The sequence below is a fragment of the Blastomyces dermatitidis genome (genome assembly GCF_000003525.1).
Source record: "Blastomyces dermatitidis ER-3 genomic scaffold supercont1.9, whole genome shotgun sequence".
Lineage (NCBI taxonomy): Eukaryota > Fungi > Ascomycota > Eurotiomycetes > Onygenales > Ajellomycetaceae > Blastomyces > Blastomyces dermatitidis.
In genome coordinates, this window is record NW_025544782.1 from 2,026,785 (window position 1) to 2,046,184 (window position 19,400).

The 19,400-nt window shown below is 31.9% G+C and overlaps 2 protein-coding genes across 2 annotated transcripts; both read right to left on the reverse strand.

The window, feature by feature from the left end:
- Positions 1 to 4,094: 4,094 nt before the first annotated feature.
- On the reverse strand, positions 4,095 to 4,586 carry BDCG_17614 (uncharacterized protein; the record flags this gene model as incomplete). Its single annotated transcript, XM_045426712.1, has 1 exon — positions 4,095 to 4,586. Exon 1 carries the CDS (start codon positions 4,539 to 4,541, stop codon positions 4,095 to 4,097), a length of 447 nt encoding a protein of 148 aa, XP_045282254.1. The 5' UTR covers positions 4,542 to 4,586.
- Positions 4,587 to 15,972: 11,386 nt separating this feature from the next.
- Positions 15,973 to 16,434, reverse strand: BDCG_07680 (uncharacterized protein; the record flags this gene model as incomplete). Its single annotated transcript, XM_045423465.1, has 2 exons — positions 15,973 to 16,275; positions 16,369 to 16,434. The coding sequence occupies 2 exons, from the start codon at positions 16,432 to 16,434 to the stop codon at positions 15,973 to 15,975; spliced, it is 369 nt and encodes a 122-aa protein (XP_045278858.1).
- Positions 16,435 to 19,400: the final 2,966 nt, after the last annotated feature.

The following is a 19,400-nucleotide window of genomic DNA, read 5'->3' on the forward strand; positions in this document are numbered from 1 at the left end:
TTTTAATTGTAAGTCTCTTCTTTTTCAACACTGATAATAGTGCTGTGAATAATTATAATCTGCTCAGATCTTGTATCTTTGCTTTCATAAGTCATGAATCATTGATTAAGTTGTATAAGACTCATTTCTCTGATTCTTTCAATGCATACATTCTCAGAGAATATGATTTGAGTATCTTATATGACTCAAATCATCTAGATTGAAACTTCTCAGAACTCTTATTATATATAAGAACTTACATTCTTATCTTGAGACTTGATTTCTTAATAAGTGAGTCTCATATTCTTTTTGATTGAATTGCTCAGTTCAGGAGTAACTCATTAGCTTTTGTATGTATGTGACTGATCTCTTTCAATCTTGGTTCTGCGTCCGTGACTGCTGTGTCTGCAACTGCTGTTCCTGCTGTGTCTGCAACTGCTGTTTCTGCTGCGTCTGCAACTGCTCTCTCTCTCATCTTTTCTGAAGCATTCTCTGAGATGCGCGGATGCAATTCATACAACAGATAGAATGGTGAATGCTTGAAGACTGCATGCTGTTAAATCTATGTGATCAACAGTGCCTGTCTGAGATATTCATTTCATAGTCTCATAGACTTACTCACTAGATATTTCATCAGCATATTGCTCAAGATTTTATTCAAGCATTTCATCTTTCTGTTTATTGACAGATGATATGATATTGTTCTATGATATCTTGTCTGTAACTGACTCATGAAATGTCTCACTGCTTCTCTCACAAGGTTTATATCATTATCAGTTAGAATCTCATGCAGTATTTCATAGTTGACATAGATCTCATTATATAGAAACTTTGCTACTATCTTCTCTATCATCTCTGAAACTGCTTTCATGACTAACCAGTCAGTAGTGTAATCAATAGCAGTGATTATTCATCAATTTTCATTTGACATTCACAGTAATATGTCTATGAGATTCATTCTTCATCATTTAAACAGTTGTATTATACACTTCATCTGATATTGCACTTTCTCATATTCTAATTCTTTCTTAGATTCTTTCACAACCTGACAATTCAGGCACTCATGAGTGTATGTCTGAATGTTCTCAGCTATGCTTGACTAGTATACTCTTGATTTAAGTACACTCATGAGTTCAGAGCTTCTTAAGTGACTGAATTTCTTGTATATATGAGCTATCAAGTTGCATCTAAATAAAGATTCTAGATAGAAAGCTTCTATGTATTCTAGATTACAGTAAAGCATAATATCATTTTTCAATTTTCTCAGCTTGAAGTTCAGAAGCATCTCTTCTACTACTTTCATAAGATGCTTGTTATCTGATATCTTATTATTCTCTAAGCAAGAGATTATAGCATTCACTCATTCTAATTTCTTGCATTCTCTCAGTGCATTTAATGTGAACATTTCTTATACCTGATTTGCAGAACTCTTATCTATGAAATCAGGTCTGTGACTGATTGCATCAGATATCACTGTGTTCAATTTCTTTCAGTATTTGATATGAAGATTGTATACTTGAAACTCTGAGATTCAATGTACTAAGCATTTGAAAGGTTTTATCATTAATTGTAGATAGACAAGACTTTCATGATCTGTAATTATCATTGTTGTATACTCATTATTAATATATTTATCTTACAATGTCAGTGCATGCTTGATCACTAGTAATTTCTTTTCATACACTGAGTAATTGAGCTCAGTGTCTGATAGTTTTCTACTATTATATATTATCAGATGCAGCTTGCTGTTCTTACTTATCTGTAGAAGAGTATCTCTGATAGCTTATTCAGATATATCTGTCTCAATGTAGAAAGATTTATTATAATCTGATTGAATAAGTACTGAAGATGTTGTTACACATTCTCTCAGTGTGAGAAAAGCCTCTTCACACACAGCATTTCAGATAATTGAATGAAACTTCTTCTTTCACAGATTTGCATCTGTTTCTCTTAAGAGATCTGAGAGTGATACAGATATTCATGCAAAATTCTTGATGAACCTGTGATAGTATGAGATCAACTCAAGAAACTGTTATATATAATATATGTTTCTCAGCTGCAGCTAATTCTCTATGACATTTAATTTCTCTGAAATGAGATATATACAGTCATCACTCACTACATATTCTATGAACTTTAACTCTTTCATTTCAAACACATACTTGATTGATTTGATATAGAGCTTATACTCTGTCAGAGTTATAAGCACTTCATTGAGATGCTTCAGATATTCATTGTATGAGTTTGAAAAGACTAGAATGTCATCAAGATATATAAGATATGAGATTTCATTCTGTTTATAAAGAATTATATTCATCATTATTTGAAAGATGATGAGTGCATTTATCAGATTAAATGACATTGTCAGGAATTTGAACTTTCTTCATTGTGTATTAAACACAGTCTGTGAAACTGACAGTTCATCTACACAGATCTGTCAGTATTCTGAGAGAAGATTGATCTTTGATAGATATCAGGCATTTTCAACTGTATTCAACTGTTATTGAATCTGTGACAGTGAATATTCATTCTTGATTATAAGCTTGTTAAGTGCTCAATAATTGATACATATTCATCACTTCTTATCTGCCTTTTTCACAAATAGAACTGGAAAGTCTCACATGCTTGATAAGAGTTATATAAGATTATATTCTAGAAGATTAATGATCTGACACTTCTATTCTTCAAGATATGTTTGTGACAGAGAGTATGCATTCTGGTTGACTGATTTTGCATCTCTTATATCAATCTCATGTATAAATCCTCATTTCAGCAGCAATTCTGATGAAAGATCTGTTCAAAAGATCTTCTCATGCTTCTTCAGAAGCTTCTTCATATGCTTATTCTTCTGTATATTCTTTATCTTGATTTTCTCTGCTTTCAGGTTCTGTATAATATACAGAATGCTTTTGAATGAGGTCTTGTGAATCATTCTCTTTGCTTATTAATGTGTAAGCAGATTTAACTCTTCTATATCAGAGATGTGAAATGTTCTTCTCATATCAGTTGATAGAATTGTATGAACTGTTTTCTTTCTATCAGTCAACTGTATATAACATGTACATTATTGAATCTGCAGATTGAATCTTTGAAATTAATTAAGTCTGAGAATAAAATCATATTTCACATTCTGCAGCTCTCACACTCAAATATAGTAAGATTATTCTCTGAAGTGCAAGAGAACTCTTACTTTTACAGATGATATCAAATATCAGTTATCAGATAATCTTATATATCAGAGATCTTTCACTCAGTGAATCTCTTTCAATCTTTAAATTATATAATTATTAATATATTGTGTTGAAGCTTCTGTGTCTGCTAACACTTTTACAGCCATCTCTCAATTCTTACTCAAGTGTCTCTTATACATTAACATTTCAGGTCTTAAGACATTGAGATGAGTGTTCACTTTATCATTCTCATCTATATCTCATTCAGAAGTCTGCTTCTTCTTTATATTCACAGAATTCAGAGAGTCATCTAATATAAGCATCTCTTTCACTTTGAAGACTTTTTATAGAATATCAGTGAGTGTCTCTAAGCTCACTGATTCTACTAGTTTTTTAACTCTCTTACTTCTCTTGACTGTATAGTGTATACACTGAGTGTAATCTTTTGCATCATGATTTTGACATCTACAGTTAAAGCAAGCTCAATACTTATAATACTAAGATTTTCACTCAGAGAATTTCTTTTTCAGAGAATTCAGTGCTTTAGCAATGATATTCAGATCTAGATTCATCACATTTAGATGTATGACTTGTGTTATAGAAGTCTGATTACTCATTCTTTACTGAGATATACTCAATTACAGTATTTTCTGTTGTAATTGACTTACTTATTCTCATATAATGAGAATGTTATATACTTTCTTCACTGTATCTGACTGTGAGGTTAAGCATTTCTATTTCACTCTTAACTTGAGTGTAAGATCATGAATGGAGATCTGTAAATAGAAAGATGTTAAAAGCTCTTCATTCAACATAAGATAGTATAAACTGAAGTGTGTGAAGTATAATGTAAGATCACTCACTTGTCTACACTCAGTGAAGCATTCATAATACTTATCTCACACATTCACTTTCTCAAAGTTATGCAAGATTCATTTGAAAAACTTATTTCATATTCATGAAAATGAATATCACCAACAGATCAAACCGCTCCACCACGAACTCGCTCGATTTTTCGAATAAGAACCCGCCGATAGATCCATCGAAAAGCCCTCGATCATACGAGCATTCTGACCCCATCGCCGACCGCATACCCTGTGTGGTGGTGGAGTTATCCAGCCAAACGTGAACCGGACGTTGTTCGAAACTCCTGTGTGGGAGTATCCCCCGTTCTCCCCTACCACACCACAACCCCGGGCCAAAGTGCCATACAAATTGTAAGGTGAAGAGACCTAGCCATATGCACCAATCTTCTCGATTTTGGAAGATCCCCGATCTGTAGTTGTGGAGATATCTGAGGAGCGACCTCCGCGAAAACCCTGTCCATCTTTGATGTTCCAAAACACCAACGCCAAGTCCCACCGTTGTACCGCCCTTCCTAATCTGGCCCATCCCCAGCAGAAAAATACAAAAAGATACCTCGGCAATAATATCAAGCACATAACCAACGGCCACTTCTGAAGTGCAACCTCCGCGGTCTGTCTTCAGTGTATCTGAACATCAACGCCAAGTCTCGCCCTCGTACCACCCCTCTCAATCTGGCCCATCCCCGACAGAAAAGTATAAAAAGATACCTCAGCAACTGTACTCAATACATAATCAGCAGACACGACAACTATAAAATCAGTATACTTCAAGGTCTGACTGAGCCTTTGATCCCTGCACAGTGAGATATATTAAATCTAGTTTTAATACCTCAATATTCAATAGATTCTGCAAGGAATTGAGAACAGCAACACTAGGTTTCTATTGAATTTGAGAATTAACTCTATATTGATATAATCATTGACAAAGTCTTCTATTTTGAGATATAAATAACCAGTTCCTCTACATCCTGCTGGCAATATTTATATTATCATATAGAAACAGACTTATATTCTCTATAATATCAAGACCCTGAAGAGAGAAAGTCTTGATAGAGAGTATACAGTAGTGCATATCTTAGCAGTTTCTATCTCATTCTTCTGCAGCAGTTAATGCAAAAAAAAGATTTTAGAAATAGTTTTTTACTTCTCTTAAAAAAGTAAGGTGTTTTTCTCTGGGTTTTACACAATATTCTTACAAAGAATTAAAAACAGAGTTGTTTTCTGTCATAATTTCATATTCTTTTAAGTAAGAATTACTTTTTCAGTGGCTGAAGAGCTTTCATTAATACTTAATTCTTTTTTACACTCTTTATTAACTGATTTGAGTTGCACACCTGTTGTGTGAGGAGAATTGAATAATTTAGAATAAAATTGAATAGTTTTAATCAATTTCTCTTCAAAAAATTGATTTATTTTTTATCAGTTTTTCTCTCAAAAACTGTCATATCATCTGATTTACTATCAATTGATATCATACTTTTCCTCACTGTATCCCAAGAAAGAGATTGTAAAGATTTTATTGATTTATCTTAAAAATCAATTTTAGTTTATTAGATTCTCTTCAAAAATCTAACCTAGTTACTGAACTAGTGTGAAAAAAATCAGGTGTTTTATACATAAAAGTCTGCAATTCTTCTTTTGAAATAGTCTGATCAACTTTTCAATTGAAAACAGACTTAGAAACCTCTTAATTGAAACAGTCTGATCAACTTTTCAATTCAAAAGAGTTTAATAAATATCTCAATTGAATTAGTCTGACCAACTTTTCATTGAGTAAGAACAATGAGTTCAAAAGTACACTCAGTTGATGTGGAAAAAGATGCTTTCTCAAATACTATCTCTGAGATTGAAATTCTGAAGAGAAGAAAGAAAGAAGAGATAGAGAAACAACAAGTTCTTGAAATACAGGAACTTGAAAAAGCAAGTAAAATTCTTGAAAAGCAGTGTCTGAGTGAGATGAATGAAGAAGTTCTGTTAATTCTTCATGCTCAGGCTAGACAACTACAGGAAGTGATCAAGTTCAAACTTGGAATTTCAAACACAGTTCAAAAAACTTTGAAAATTTCTAATACAATCACTGACTCTTCAGTTTGCTCTTCTTTCTTATCTACTTCTTCTTCTTCTTCTTCTTTGAATCAGAAGAAAACATATGCTCAAGCAGCTGAATCTGCTGTCTCTAAACCTGCTGTCTCTAAACCTGCTGTCTCAAAACCTGCTTAAAATCCTGAGAAAACTGAGAAGAATACTGCTCATGCCTCTATTCATAGAAAAGTGGAAAAGAAAATGCAAAAAGAGAAAAACTTTCAAATCTTCAGAAATAGAAGACTTATTCTCAAAGTCTCAAACCAGGACATTCTGCAAAGAAACAAGCTAAACTCAAATCTCATTTTCAGAATCAGAAATGAAATTAATCAGCAGTTCTTTTCTCAGTTGATGACTGATATTGAAGTTCAAAAACCAGTTATAGCTTCAATTGAATCATCATTCTTTGAAAACTCCATCATTCTGACTACAATGCCTGAATTCAGTGCTGAATTCCTTATTCAAAATGAGAATCTCTGAAAGTCAGCAGTAGAATCTTTGTTAAACACAATAATTCTATCTGAAAGAGATGAAAAGTGGGACAAATTCATTCTTCATGATATTCCAGTTGAAATTTTTGACTGTGAAGAAGAAATGCTACTTCTCAAAAATGAATTGAAAGAATACAACTCTATTCAACTAAGAAAGAAGCCTGTATGACTAAATTCAATTGAGTTCAGACAAAGCAGGAGAAATGCCTCTATTCTAGTATATATAAAAACACTTGAACAGTCAAAGATCTCTGAAGTAAGAGTAGCAGGTTTGAAAATGAGAGTTCATGAATACAAAGACTCAAGAATGAATCTCAAAGCTCAAACACAGTGTTCAAACTGTTAAAGATATGAACACTTTGCAATCTCATGTTTTAGAGACTCAAAATGTGCATTCTGTGCCAGAGATCACAAAACTAGTGAGCATAAATGTGAAACATGCTCAAAAAGAGGTGAAATTTGTCAACATACTCTGCTTAAGTGCTCTAATTGCAAAGAAAAACATGCATCTAGCTCAAAAGAATGTATATTTGCTCCTAGAACTTAAAAGAACTGGAGAAAAGAAGAAGCTCAAAGTCAATCTAGAACTGAAGAGAAGAGTCAAGTCAGTAAACTCACAACTGCAAGCTTAAAAAGAAGAAACTCTCAACTATCTAAGTCTTCAAACTCTAACTCTCTAGCTAAATGTAAATAGAACTTGAATTCTCAAACTTCTGTTAAGATTAGAGAATTGAGAAATGACTCTGATGATAAACTAGATATAATGCAAGCAGTTGAGATTTCTACTTTTCAGAACAGTTATAATCTACTATCTGATGATAGTGATTAGATTCTACTCTACTCTCTTTTAGTATGAATATACAACAAAAACAACAAAAAAAGTTTAAAAACTCTTTAAAAATCACATTTATTCAAAATAATGTGAATAGAAACTCAAATTGTATTTATTCTTGTCTTCAAATTGCATTTGAATAAAAAGTTGATTTTATACTGCTTCAGGAGCCGAATTTTGATACTGAGCAAAAATATGTTATTTCTCATTCAAGCTACTACTGCTTTTTACCTCAAAAGTCTGAGATAAAGTCAAGAGTAGTGATCTATGGAAGAAAGAGATCAAGATATCAATTTAATCTAAGATTTGATATCATGTCTGACCCTGATATTCTGGTGGGTGATATTATAGATAAAGAAAATGAGTTTGATATTATACAGCTCATAAATATCTATAATGAAAAGTCATTGAAGGAAAATAACAATATCTGGACAATTGATAGAGGATTTCTGAACATAACTTCATCAAGAAACTCTATAATTGCAGGAGATTTCAATGCACATCATCTCTGATGAAATTCAGAATGCAAGAGAGCAGTGAGAGCTGATAATCTGATTGAATGAACCTTTGAGCATTCAATAGATTTGGTTAATAAGTCTGATCAACAAACATTCTTTAGAAAAGGCATGAAACAGAAGTCTATTATAGATCTAATCTTCATGTCATAAAATCTAATGAAAAGAAGACTTGTAAACTGGTTTATTGATTCAAATGAGACATCAGAATCAGGTCATGAGATTATTCAATTTGATATTGAACTGAGTGAAAAATAAATGAGTGAAAATCCTCTTCTCTCTAATCAGTATAACTTTGAAAAAGCTGATTGAAAAGCAGTTGAAGAAAGTATAAAACTGCTAAAATCTGAAAGACAGAATGAGCTATATTGAAATTCTGATCAAGATATCTCAAATGAAATGCTTGAGAATAGAGTGAAGCTTATTACATCTATTATTCTAACAAGTGTTAGAGATAATATTTCAAAAAGAAAATCTTCTGAGTATTCAAAACCTTGATGAAATGAGAATATCTCATCTAAAAGGAAAGAATTAGCTACTGCTAGAAGAGATTGGAAAAATGATATAATATCTGATAAAGAGTTCAAAGCTGTCAGAAATGAATATTTTTCAGATATCAAAAGAGCTAAAACAGACTGCTGGAATAAATTTCTTGAAGAAGCATAAGAAAAGGAAATTTTTAAAGCTTTTAACTATACTAAAACAAGAAGTGTAGCAAAACTTTCAGCCTTAGAATATGAGTTTCAGAATGAATCATATACAGCAAACTCTTTTGAGAAAAAATGTCAAGCTTTCATGAGAATTCTCTTTCAGAACTTATCAGACTCAGATTCAGATTCAGAGAAAGAGAATATATCACTTCTCAACTACATTGATGAAAATGACTGGGAATGACCTGATCTTACACAAGATGAATTAGAGTCAGCTATCTTCTCAAGTTCTGTTAAAACTGCTGCAGATCCTGATTCAATTAATCACTTGATTATTCAAAATATATATTCCTACTTAAAGAATGAATATTTTGAGCTCTTTTTCAATCTCTTGAAAAATGAATATCATTCTGAATGCTGGAGAGAAGTCACTGGAGTGATTCTTGCAAAATCTAATAGAAAAACTTCAATTTCTAAGTCATATAGAGTAATATCTCTTTTGAACTGTTTAGAAAAGGTTTTAGAAAAGATAATAGCAACTCAACTATCTTTTATAAGCTCTATAGATGATTCTCTTTTATTCAGTGAACAAATGAGAGATAGAAAACAGTGTTCTGCAATTGACACTGTTCTCTCAGTTGTTCATGATATTCAAATAGCAAAGCATGAGAGTCTGGTCTCAACTGCAGTTTTTATTGATATAAAGAGAGCATTTGATCATGTTTCAAAGCCAAAGTTAATTCAGACATTGAAGATATTAAAACTGCCACTTTCTCTAATAAAATGAGTTAACTGTTTTATATTTAAAAGAATTATACAACTCTTCTTTGATGAAATGAAACAAGACAAGACTGAGATAAAAATAGGAGTACCGCAGGGATCTTCAATCTCACCCATTTTATTTGCAATATACACTGTGTATCTATTCAAAAATAGAAATATGAGAATAGTGTGATCTCTGAGTTATGTGGATGATATTGATCTAGTCTACAGCTTAAAAACTATCAAAGAGAATTTAAAAGTAATTGAAGAAGCTGTAAAGGAAATCTTTGTTAGAGCAGGTATCAATCAAATTCAATTTGATATGAATAAAACTGAGTTAATTCATTTCTTTCCTAGACTCAATGAGAAAGAACTATCTCTAACTCTTTTAAATAGAGAGATTAAATCCAGTGTAAATGTCAAATGATTAGAAGTATGATTAAACTCCAAGTTGAATTTTAAATATCACATTCAACAAAGAACTGTCAAGGCAGAAAGACTATTGAACAACATAATCAGACTATCAAATACAGAGAGAGGTCTATCCTTTCAGGCTATGAGACAGTTATATATAGTCTGTATTACATCAGTAGCTGATTATGAAGTTCAAGTTTGATGAAATAATCAAGGGAATTTCACTGAACTCTTTCAAAGTCTGCAAAACAGAGTCTTGAGAAGAATTCTGAGAGCATTCAAATCATCTTCTATTAAAGCAATGAAAATTGAAGCTTCAATTCCTTCTCCTGCTATTAGATTTGAAAAGGCCTGTATGAACTATGCTCTGAGAGTTGTAAAGATGAGCTCAAATTATATAATCAGAGAAAGAGTCTCTTCTTCATTTCCATCAATTAACTCTGGAAATGAACTGGATTGGAATAGATTTCTTGATTGGAATGAAAATAATTCTTCAAAGAAAATGTCTTCTCAACTGTACAGACTATGCTCTCTGATTAAAAATCAATTTTCTTCTTTAAATGTTGAAAAAGTTGATCATGAGAAGTTATCTCTCTGAAGAGAAAAGCTTGAATCTCTTATAGACTTACAAATAAGTGAACTATCAAAAGAGAAAGAATATGAACAGCATTTGAAGAGAATTTCTACAATCAATATAAAAGACTCTATTCTGGTTTATTCAGATGACTCAAAAAATGAGAACTTGAATAGATTAGGTGCAGGCATTGCTTATACTGAAGATAATATTAATTTTATCTCAGATTTCTGGAATCTAGGCTCTGAATGTGAAGTCTTTGATGCTGAACTATTTGCAATAGTGAAAGCTTTCAAACTCATTGAAATAAAATCTCATAAAAGAGGAAATTGTTTGAAAGAGGCATGAATATTCTCTGATAATCAAGCTGCTTTAAAAAGACTTAGAAATAGTCAGATTCATAATGATCAAATGAATCTTGAACTGATCTTAAACTCTGTTTTGAAAATTCAAAAGAGAAGAATATCAAAGCTGATAATCTATCTGCACTGAGTTCCTGCTCACATGAATATTCATGATAATGAATTGGCTGATTCAGCTGCAAAAAAGAGTGCAGAATTAAGCAGATCTATTCAAAAAATTGTGTCCTGGTCTTTTATAAAGAGAAAAATAAAAGAATCTTGTTTAGACAAGTGAAATGAAAGCTGGCAGAAACAAAAGAAGAGTATACATTATTCAAGATTTGAAACAAAACCCAAGTGGAAATCTTGTTCAATTAAATGTAAAAAGAAAATATTCTCATCTATAATACAGCTGAAACTAGGACATGGCTATTTCAAATCTTATATACAAAGATTTGATGATAGATTTGACTCAATAGAATGCTCATTCTGCAATACAAATGAGAATCCTGAGTATATTGTAATACACTGTGCATTATACAATAGTCTCAGAGCCAGATTGAAAGAGAAGTATGATCTAAATCAATTAAATATGAGATTCTTATTCTCAACTGAGACAGGAATTAAATACTTAATAGACTTTCTATCAGAAACTCAAGCAGCTACAAGAAAATGACTAAATTCAGAATTATCTGAGTATGAAGAGGAGGAAATTAATCAGATATAGTCTGTTAAAACAGCTATACACTCTCTTTTAATAATTTGTTTTGTTATAGTCTCTCTTTACTTTATCTTTTTCTTTATCTTTTTCTTTCAATTTCTTTCTATCTATTTATTTAATGTGTCTATCTTTGAGACTGTGTTCTTTTTCTCTTTTCTTTTGTCATGATATTGTCAAATGGTTTCAAAGTATCAAAAGATGTTAAAACACTGCAATTTGTAAACAGTTTTTGTATTCTGAGCTGGAATTTTCTGATTTTGCATATCTGAAATTGATGAATGTATAATAGTTAACTTTACAGATATAGAAAAAAAAACTCTGAGAACTAAAGTTCTCAGGTAGATATCATAGTCTCTGACTGCATACATCTATAATTGAAGAATAATAATAATAATAATAATAATAAAATGAATATCACTCTGAGTCTGTAAGATTCATCTTTTCATCAGTCATTTATAATGACTTCACTTTTTCACATAGAAATGTGACAGATCTTAAGACTTGTTGAAATTTTATTAACTGTCTGTCTGTGAGTTCACATTTAATTTAATAATATAATCACATCTGACTTAGTCAGCTGATTGCAGCATCATTTTTTCAGTCATTATTGAAGTTTAATAACTTCAGCAGATCTCTCAGCTTAATATATCTCATGCTCAGATTCTCATTCTGCACAGCAGTCTTCAATAATATATACACTTCTGAAGAGATCATGAACAATTATGATAAGATCTTCAGATTCAGTATAATTGTCTATCTGTGTAAACATTCAATCTTCTGCTGCAGGTCTAAGATCTGATTTTCTCTATTCTTATTAATAATGATGATTGCATCAGTGAAGCTCTTCATAGTGAATACTTGATTCACAGTGAATGTCAATTGTTATTTAACTTCTGTCTCAGCCTGTCACTGCATACACAAGGTCTTAATCTTATTTAGAATTCTCATATATGTACAGAGCTTCAATTTCAGTTCAGTGATCTCAGTTACTTTTCTTACTACTTTAAGTAAACTCTCTAAGAGATTCTGTATATCTTCTGATTCAGATAGCAGAGAAGAGTGTTGTTCATATTAACTAGAGAAGATATTCATTTCAGTGATTTCTCATTAATTATACAATGTCTATTGTTATATCACTGTATTATTATATCACTATATTATTCTATCACTATATTATTATATAATTTCTGTTATCATTGTATGACTTCAGTGAGAATTAGACTGGCTGCTGAGATCATGAATTTCACATTTGATCTCATTTGATCTGGTTCCATACATTTCTTGGTGTGAATCCCGCTGGGACTGGCTATTAAAAAAACATGTAAAGTGACTAGACTGGCCGGCGGGACCATGAATTTCACATTTGGTCCCATTTGGTCTGGTCCCATACATTTCTTGACGTGAGTCCCACCAGGACCAAGCCTCAAAAAAATCTGAAAATGGACCATTTCTGAGAGAAATGGTGTGAAAAATGACCAGATTTAATTCAAGAACAGTGAAATGAGAGTAATTTTCCAGGATAAACTGTGAAAGATGATCATTCTTTCAAAATCAGAATGGGACTGGGACTGAAGATCAAAATCAGTCTCATTCAGTTCATTCAGTGATTACTTATATAATCAGAATTTGATAACAATTATTGATAACACTCATGAAACAACTAAATACATTCTTGTGTAAGTTTATTCTTCACTTTCTCATGAAAACTACACTCCTCTGATATACTGTGATCAGAGATATTAAACTGTCTGATAATTCCATGTTTTACAATCATGAGTTTCTTAATTGTTTCTCCTTGTAATTGTCCTCAGCAATAGTGATAAATATCTCAACTTGAGTTGAACTTTCACTTCATTCTCATCTCTGTCAATGAAATTGTCAGAATATCACGCGCCATCAGTGCAACAGTTGAATATGTACTCTCAACAATTTTTCATAACTCTAGAATTGATTTGATGTGTAAATTTGTCAGATTATCTTGAAGATAGCGGTCAAATTCAGTTTTATAAGTATGTAGTTTTGCCTGATTTTCAGTTGCAATTAATGTATATAAGTCCTGTTTCAAAGTTAGTATTATAGTCCTATGTGATATGGAGTGTTACCAAAGATCATTACTTACTAGGGAATTGTATTTCACTGTCTTCATATCTTGAACATCTGCTTGTTCAAATCTCTGATAGTTGGCATTGTAGTAGTCTCAGACTAATTTGACATATGAGTCTCATTTCTCCTCTGTTCAATCTTGAGAAGTGTAGATATTAACTTGACAGAAGAGATCTAGTAGAGCTGCTACAGCATAGTACTCTGCAAAAGATTGTTCTATTTTGCTGTAGTAATATGCCAGTTTATCCCTTGCAGTAACAATAGCCTGCACTATAGCATCATCCCAGACTGAATTTCTTTTTGAGTGATTCAACTGCTTCTCAAGATGAGTAAATAAACTGTTATACACTCACCAGGCTGACTGCAGCATTGGTGTATGAGTGATTGAGACTGTCTTTGTTATCTTATAAAACTGAAACAGTAAATCAATCACATATTTCAACTGAGTTCACTTCATATCAGAAAGTTTCAATATCTGAATCTTTTCTCAATCAGAGTGTTGCACTCAATGATCAATCATCTGATACAATCAAAGAGCTCAAACAGTCATCTCATATGTTGAACTCTACCATGTTCTAACATTCTGTATCATATTCAGTGGTGTGACTGATTTGTTTATTTGTTGAATATCATGAAATCATTGTTGTTATTTAGAAGAGATACAAATCACATTAGCAATGTTTCAAATCTATGATATTTAAATTATTAGTCAATCTATTCAAAATTAACAGTAGTGTTATCAAAAAGCATTATCAAAAAGCAATATTAAAAAGTGTTGTCAAAAAACATTATCTTTTGCAAAGTGAATGCAAAAGTTACTTGAGTAATCACTTTCATCTCATTCTCATCTCAAGAATCAGTCATCTCATTATTCTTCACCTTGATGTTAAGATTCTTTATCAGTGTTTGCATCACAAGTTGAACCACATGAGCAATGCAGGGGATATGACCTTGTTTATCATTCTAGAAATGCAAAGCCAATTTTTGCTTCAAGCTCTTCACCATAGTGTAGTTATTCACAGCATTGTTAGTTGTAATTGCAAGAAGACTGGGACTAATATCTCAATAGTCATTTTTAATCACAGTTATTAATATCTCTGTCATATAATCCCCAGTATGACTACTGATCAATGATTCAAATTCAATTAATGTCTCTTGATAAGTTCAGTTCTCATCAATGTAATAACATGTAACTCTCATAAATGCAAGATTATTTATACTAGTTCATGCATTCACTGTGAGAGACACTCTTCAATGATTCTTCAACTCTGATTCTAGATGTTGCATATTGACTTTGTAGTGTGTCTCAAGGTTGGACCAAAGACAGAATTGATGTGAAATATGAAGATTTGAATTAAGCATTTGAAGAAGTGTTCAGAATTCAGGGTTTTCAATTGATTGAAGAGAAAGATTCAGAGATATACACATGCAAAGTAATTGTTCACAGAAGTTATCAGGTGAGAGTTGTGGAATCAGAGTACTGGTACAGAGTTGTTTTTGTATGATTTCCTTCAAATTAGAAAGTTAGCATTATCAAAAATCATTATCTGGTAGAGCAACTTACCAGCTCAGTAGTAATTTTCTGATTATTTTTCTTTTATTGTCTGCATTCTGATGACTTCAGATGTCAGAAAATTTCTTCAGAGTCATAATCAGTTCATGATGAATATTTCTGAATGAAGTTGCAGTGATTGCAGTAAAGAGATGACTCTTCAGTAATCTACAATACAATCTGTTAATAATTATTCCATAGTTTATCTCAATATTTGTGTTGAGTTTTTCATAAATTTTGTGACCTGGAATCAGATGTGAAGAATGAAGTGATCATTCATCATGATTGAAAGAGAGCATTCTGTGTTGAATTGTAAATAATGTAGACTTTGTGATTCACAGTGATTTCTTGAAGAGTTTATGAATCTTCAATAGAAGTAAAAGAAGTGAAAGAAGTGAATTCAGAAGACATGATAATAATTTGAGAAAGATGATAATTTATTTTCAATAACTGATCACTGATGTGTGTAAGAAGAATTAATATAAGAGAAAATAATCTTGTTTCTTAGCTTAGTTATAATTTTAGTACTAACTCAGATTGAATATCATTGATGTATAAAAGTAAATAAACAATCTTGATTAATCTCTGTCATATTTCTTGAAATATATTAATATTGTGAAAGAGAGTGTTATCAAATTGCATTATCAGATGATATCATTAAAAATATATTAATATTATGAATATCAATGTTGAAAAAATGTTGATACTTATACATTATAGTGATTTATGAATCATGATAGTTAAATATATATATATATATATATCATTCCTGACTTGATTACAACTTGTACAATAATTTTTGAAAACTCAAAATCAATTTTAATTATTAATAATTAAAAACTTAAACTTATAACTAACTAATATAAAAAGAAAAAAATCTACTTCTTCTCTTTCTCATTCTTCTTATCATTCTTCACAATTCACTTCTCATTCTTCTTCTTCTTCTTCTTCTTCTTCTTCTCCTTCTCCTCATCTGAGATGATAATCATCTCAAAATCTCTCTTCACTGTCTTCTCAGAGAAGGGTTTCTGCTGCTCCCTCTCAGCCAGGTCAACCTGTGCCTCAAAATCCCGCATTTTCTGGTCTGCTGCCTTGGGTTCCATCCCAGTGATAAGCAGATTGACATGTTCAGAGAGCAGGGCTGTCTCCTTAATATCCTGAATCATGAAGTGCATTTGAGACCTGAATAAGGCCTCAATCCTCTCCTTCTCTGCCAGCTCCTGCTAATCAATTAGAGAACAGAAGTATTATCAAAAATTGTTATCTCTTAATAAAAAACTTATCAGTTTTGGCTTCTTTGTCTTCTACTTTAATACCTTCTCAATCTTCTTCTGCTGCTGCTTATTTACAGTAACACTCTTCTTCTCTCTCTCTCTCTTCATCTTGGCCTTAAATCATTCTCAGAACTTCTCCTAGTTTCATCACTGCTGCATGAGGCTCTTCACTGTCTTCTTTTTCAATCTCTCACAGGCAGTGTCATCTGCATTATTCCTATACTTAGTTCAGTCTAAATCTATCAGAAGTGTTACTTAAAATCATTATCATTCTGCTCTCTTGCAGAGCCTCTTCAAGACATTATAATATGTCTTGTGATCTGTCTCCTCGTGCTTGAATGCCTTCTTCTCCTCTCCCTTCAATCTGTGACAGCGCTCACGCGCCTTAGTGGTCCACAGGACCGCAGAATATTTGAAGAGGGATAACATGATTGGTTTTGATGAGTGTTGAAGAAGGAGTGGAGGCAGGCAATGATATGATGATGATGGTGATGATGATGATGATGATGGTGATGATGATGATGATGATGATGATGATAATGATAATGATGATGATGATGATGATGGTGATGATGATGATGATGATGATAATAATGATGATGATGATGATGATGAAAGGGAGAGTGCATCAGAATATATTATTGACTTATCAAACATAAAGAGACAAAGAAACTATTAACAGCTTTCAGAGATGTACAGAAACAGCTACAGTGTTGTATAGCAATATTATCTTCATTCAATGCATGCACTATTGATATTCTTTATATGCATTTATCATATAATCTATATCAGGGATACATGCAGAAAACAGATCTTTGTTACTAGGAAGAATGATTGCAGCAATTCTCTGTTTTCATATTATAAAGATAAGTTATTCTCATTTCTTTCTTCTCTCTTTTCTCTTCTTCTTCAATTCATCACTAAGTTCAAGCTGATATGAAAACTATTAAAACACTCATAGAAACTCTCAAATTGAAGAGTATAAACTAATCAAATTTTAAATGCAGATGAATCAAATTAATTTAATAATACTAATTATTCATTCTTCTCTCAATAAAACAACAGTCATGTCTTCCTCTCCCTCTCCCTCAAATGAAACATGGCTCATGAAAAGTGAGTACCATGCCAGGCCATAATGGCCAACACAGCCTCAGCATGCAGGGCTGCATACACACAGTGTGTGCTGAACTGAGAGGCTGTCTGGGTTGCAAACTGATGACAGCATCTCAGGGAGAGCTGTGCAGTGTGGGAAAGCTGCAACTCTCAGTCATGTACACAGAGAGTGAATCATCACAGTAAGTGCATATGCATTGCATGAAAATAACACTTTTTGATAACACTCAGTCTCTGATATCATGAAAATAGAGTCTCTCCATGAGATCTGTTTTTACCAGAAGTCAGAGAATCTTATATTTCTCAAGACCACCTTCACATGCCTTGTCTGTGAAATTGATGAGAAGAATCATTGATTTCAGTGTTCTGTCCTTGATACTATTCAAGTAGCAGCAGAGTCCACTCTGACCACACTTTTTAAGTGTATGTTTTCTAATTATTCACATTTATACAGATATATACTGATTATTTATTAGATGATGTTAAGACAATAGCTCATCACAGTCATATTATTCTCACTGTGAGAAATACACAGTTGATGATGAACATTGTGAAGACTCTGAGAAGTGAGTATTTTAGAGATGCTGCAGCTCTGTGACCTTGATTTTTTTCATTTTTATTTTTTGTTTTTTTCTTTTCCTTTTCTTTTTTTTTTTTTTAATGTGATTTTTTCTTGTGTTTGTTTTGTTTTTTGTTTTTTGTTTTTTTTTGTATTTTATGTTTTTTTCATAATTAAAATTATATGAATTATAATCTGTGTTCAGAAAAGTAATGATATTTGATAACACTCTCTGTTGAATTTTCAACAAATGAGCACTATGTTATGATATTATGTAAGTGAGAAGTGATTTCATGATCTCATTTGATGTCATTCTCAATAATGAGATCAGAATGAAAATGTGACTAAGAATTCAAATATATTCTTTATCTGAGACTAGATTTTTATTTGAAAAGTGAATCTGAGACCTTTAATATTTGAAATAATGTGATTTGAGATCAATGTGATGAACACAAACCATGATCAGAAGTAATACTTTTAGGCAATGTGACAACTGTAAAGTTTAATCCTGGTCTCAGACACAGTCACATGATCAGTCTAAAAGTGACTATATATCAGATCTTAAAATGAAATCATGACTTGAAAAAAATGAGAAAGTGATCTCATTTGATCTCATTTAGTCTCATTCTTGGCATAAAGTTACTATTTTTAGACATTTTAAGGTTTTTTTAAACTATTTTTAATTTTTTAAAAAGTAACACTTTTTGATAATGCTTAAATAAGATTTAAAGTCATTTAAAGCCATAAAAATAATTTAAATTGAGAAGTGGAAATCATGGTCTCATTTGAAAAATGTGATAAGAGTAGACAGTAAGTCTTACTGAGACAGTATGAAACTACTATCTAATGTTAAAACTGTGTAATGAGATCAGTCAAATTGATAATAGAACTATCAAAAAATCTGGTCCTGGTCTCAGACACGGTCACACGGTCAGTTTAGTGATAATCACTCTCTCTTTTATTCTTCTTTTGAGTAAGGAGTGAACTTCTTTGAATCTGATTCACTGCTCTTATTTTCTTTCTCACATCTCATCTATTCATATCTTATACATGGCATTTGCCTGAGTATGGAGTTTTCCCTTAACAAGTAAAGCAGTATTAATCAGATGCTCTTTCACTCACTACTCTTCATATACTATCTTTTGAGACATTTCTAGAACCACACTGGTATAATAACTATAAATCACTTCATAGATGAAATTATCACACTCTGAAGAAGTCTGCACTTCTCATCAGTTTTTAGACATGCTATCAGATGTGATTCAAAGATTGCTTAAGTCAGCATATAATTACAGGCATATGCCGGCTTCTTATATATTGAATCTCATACACTAAATTAATTAGTGGCTGCTAGAGCCCTCTTTACATTCGTACGCTAGTAGTTCGGAAGCGGCCGCGCTAT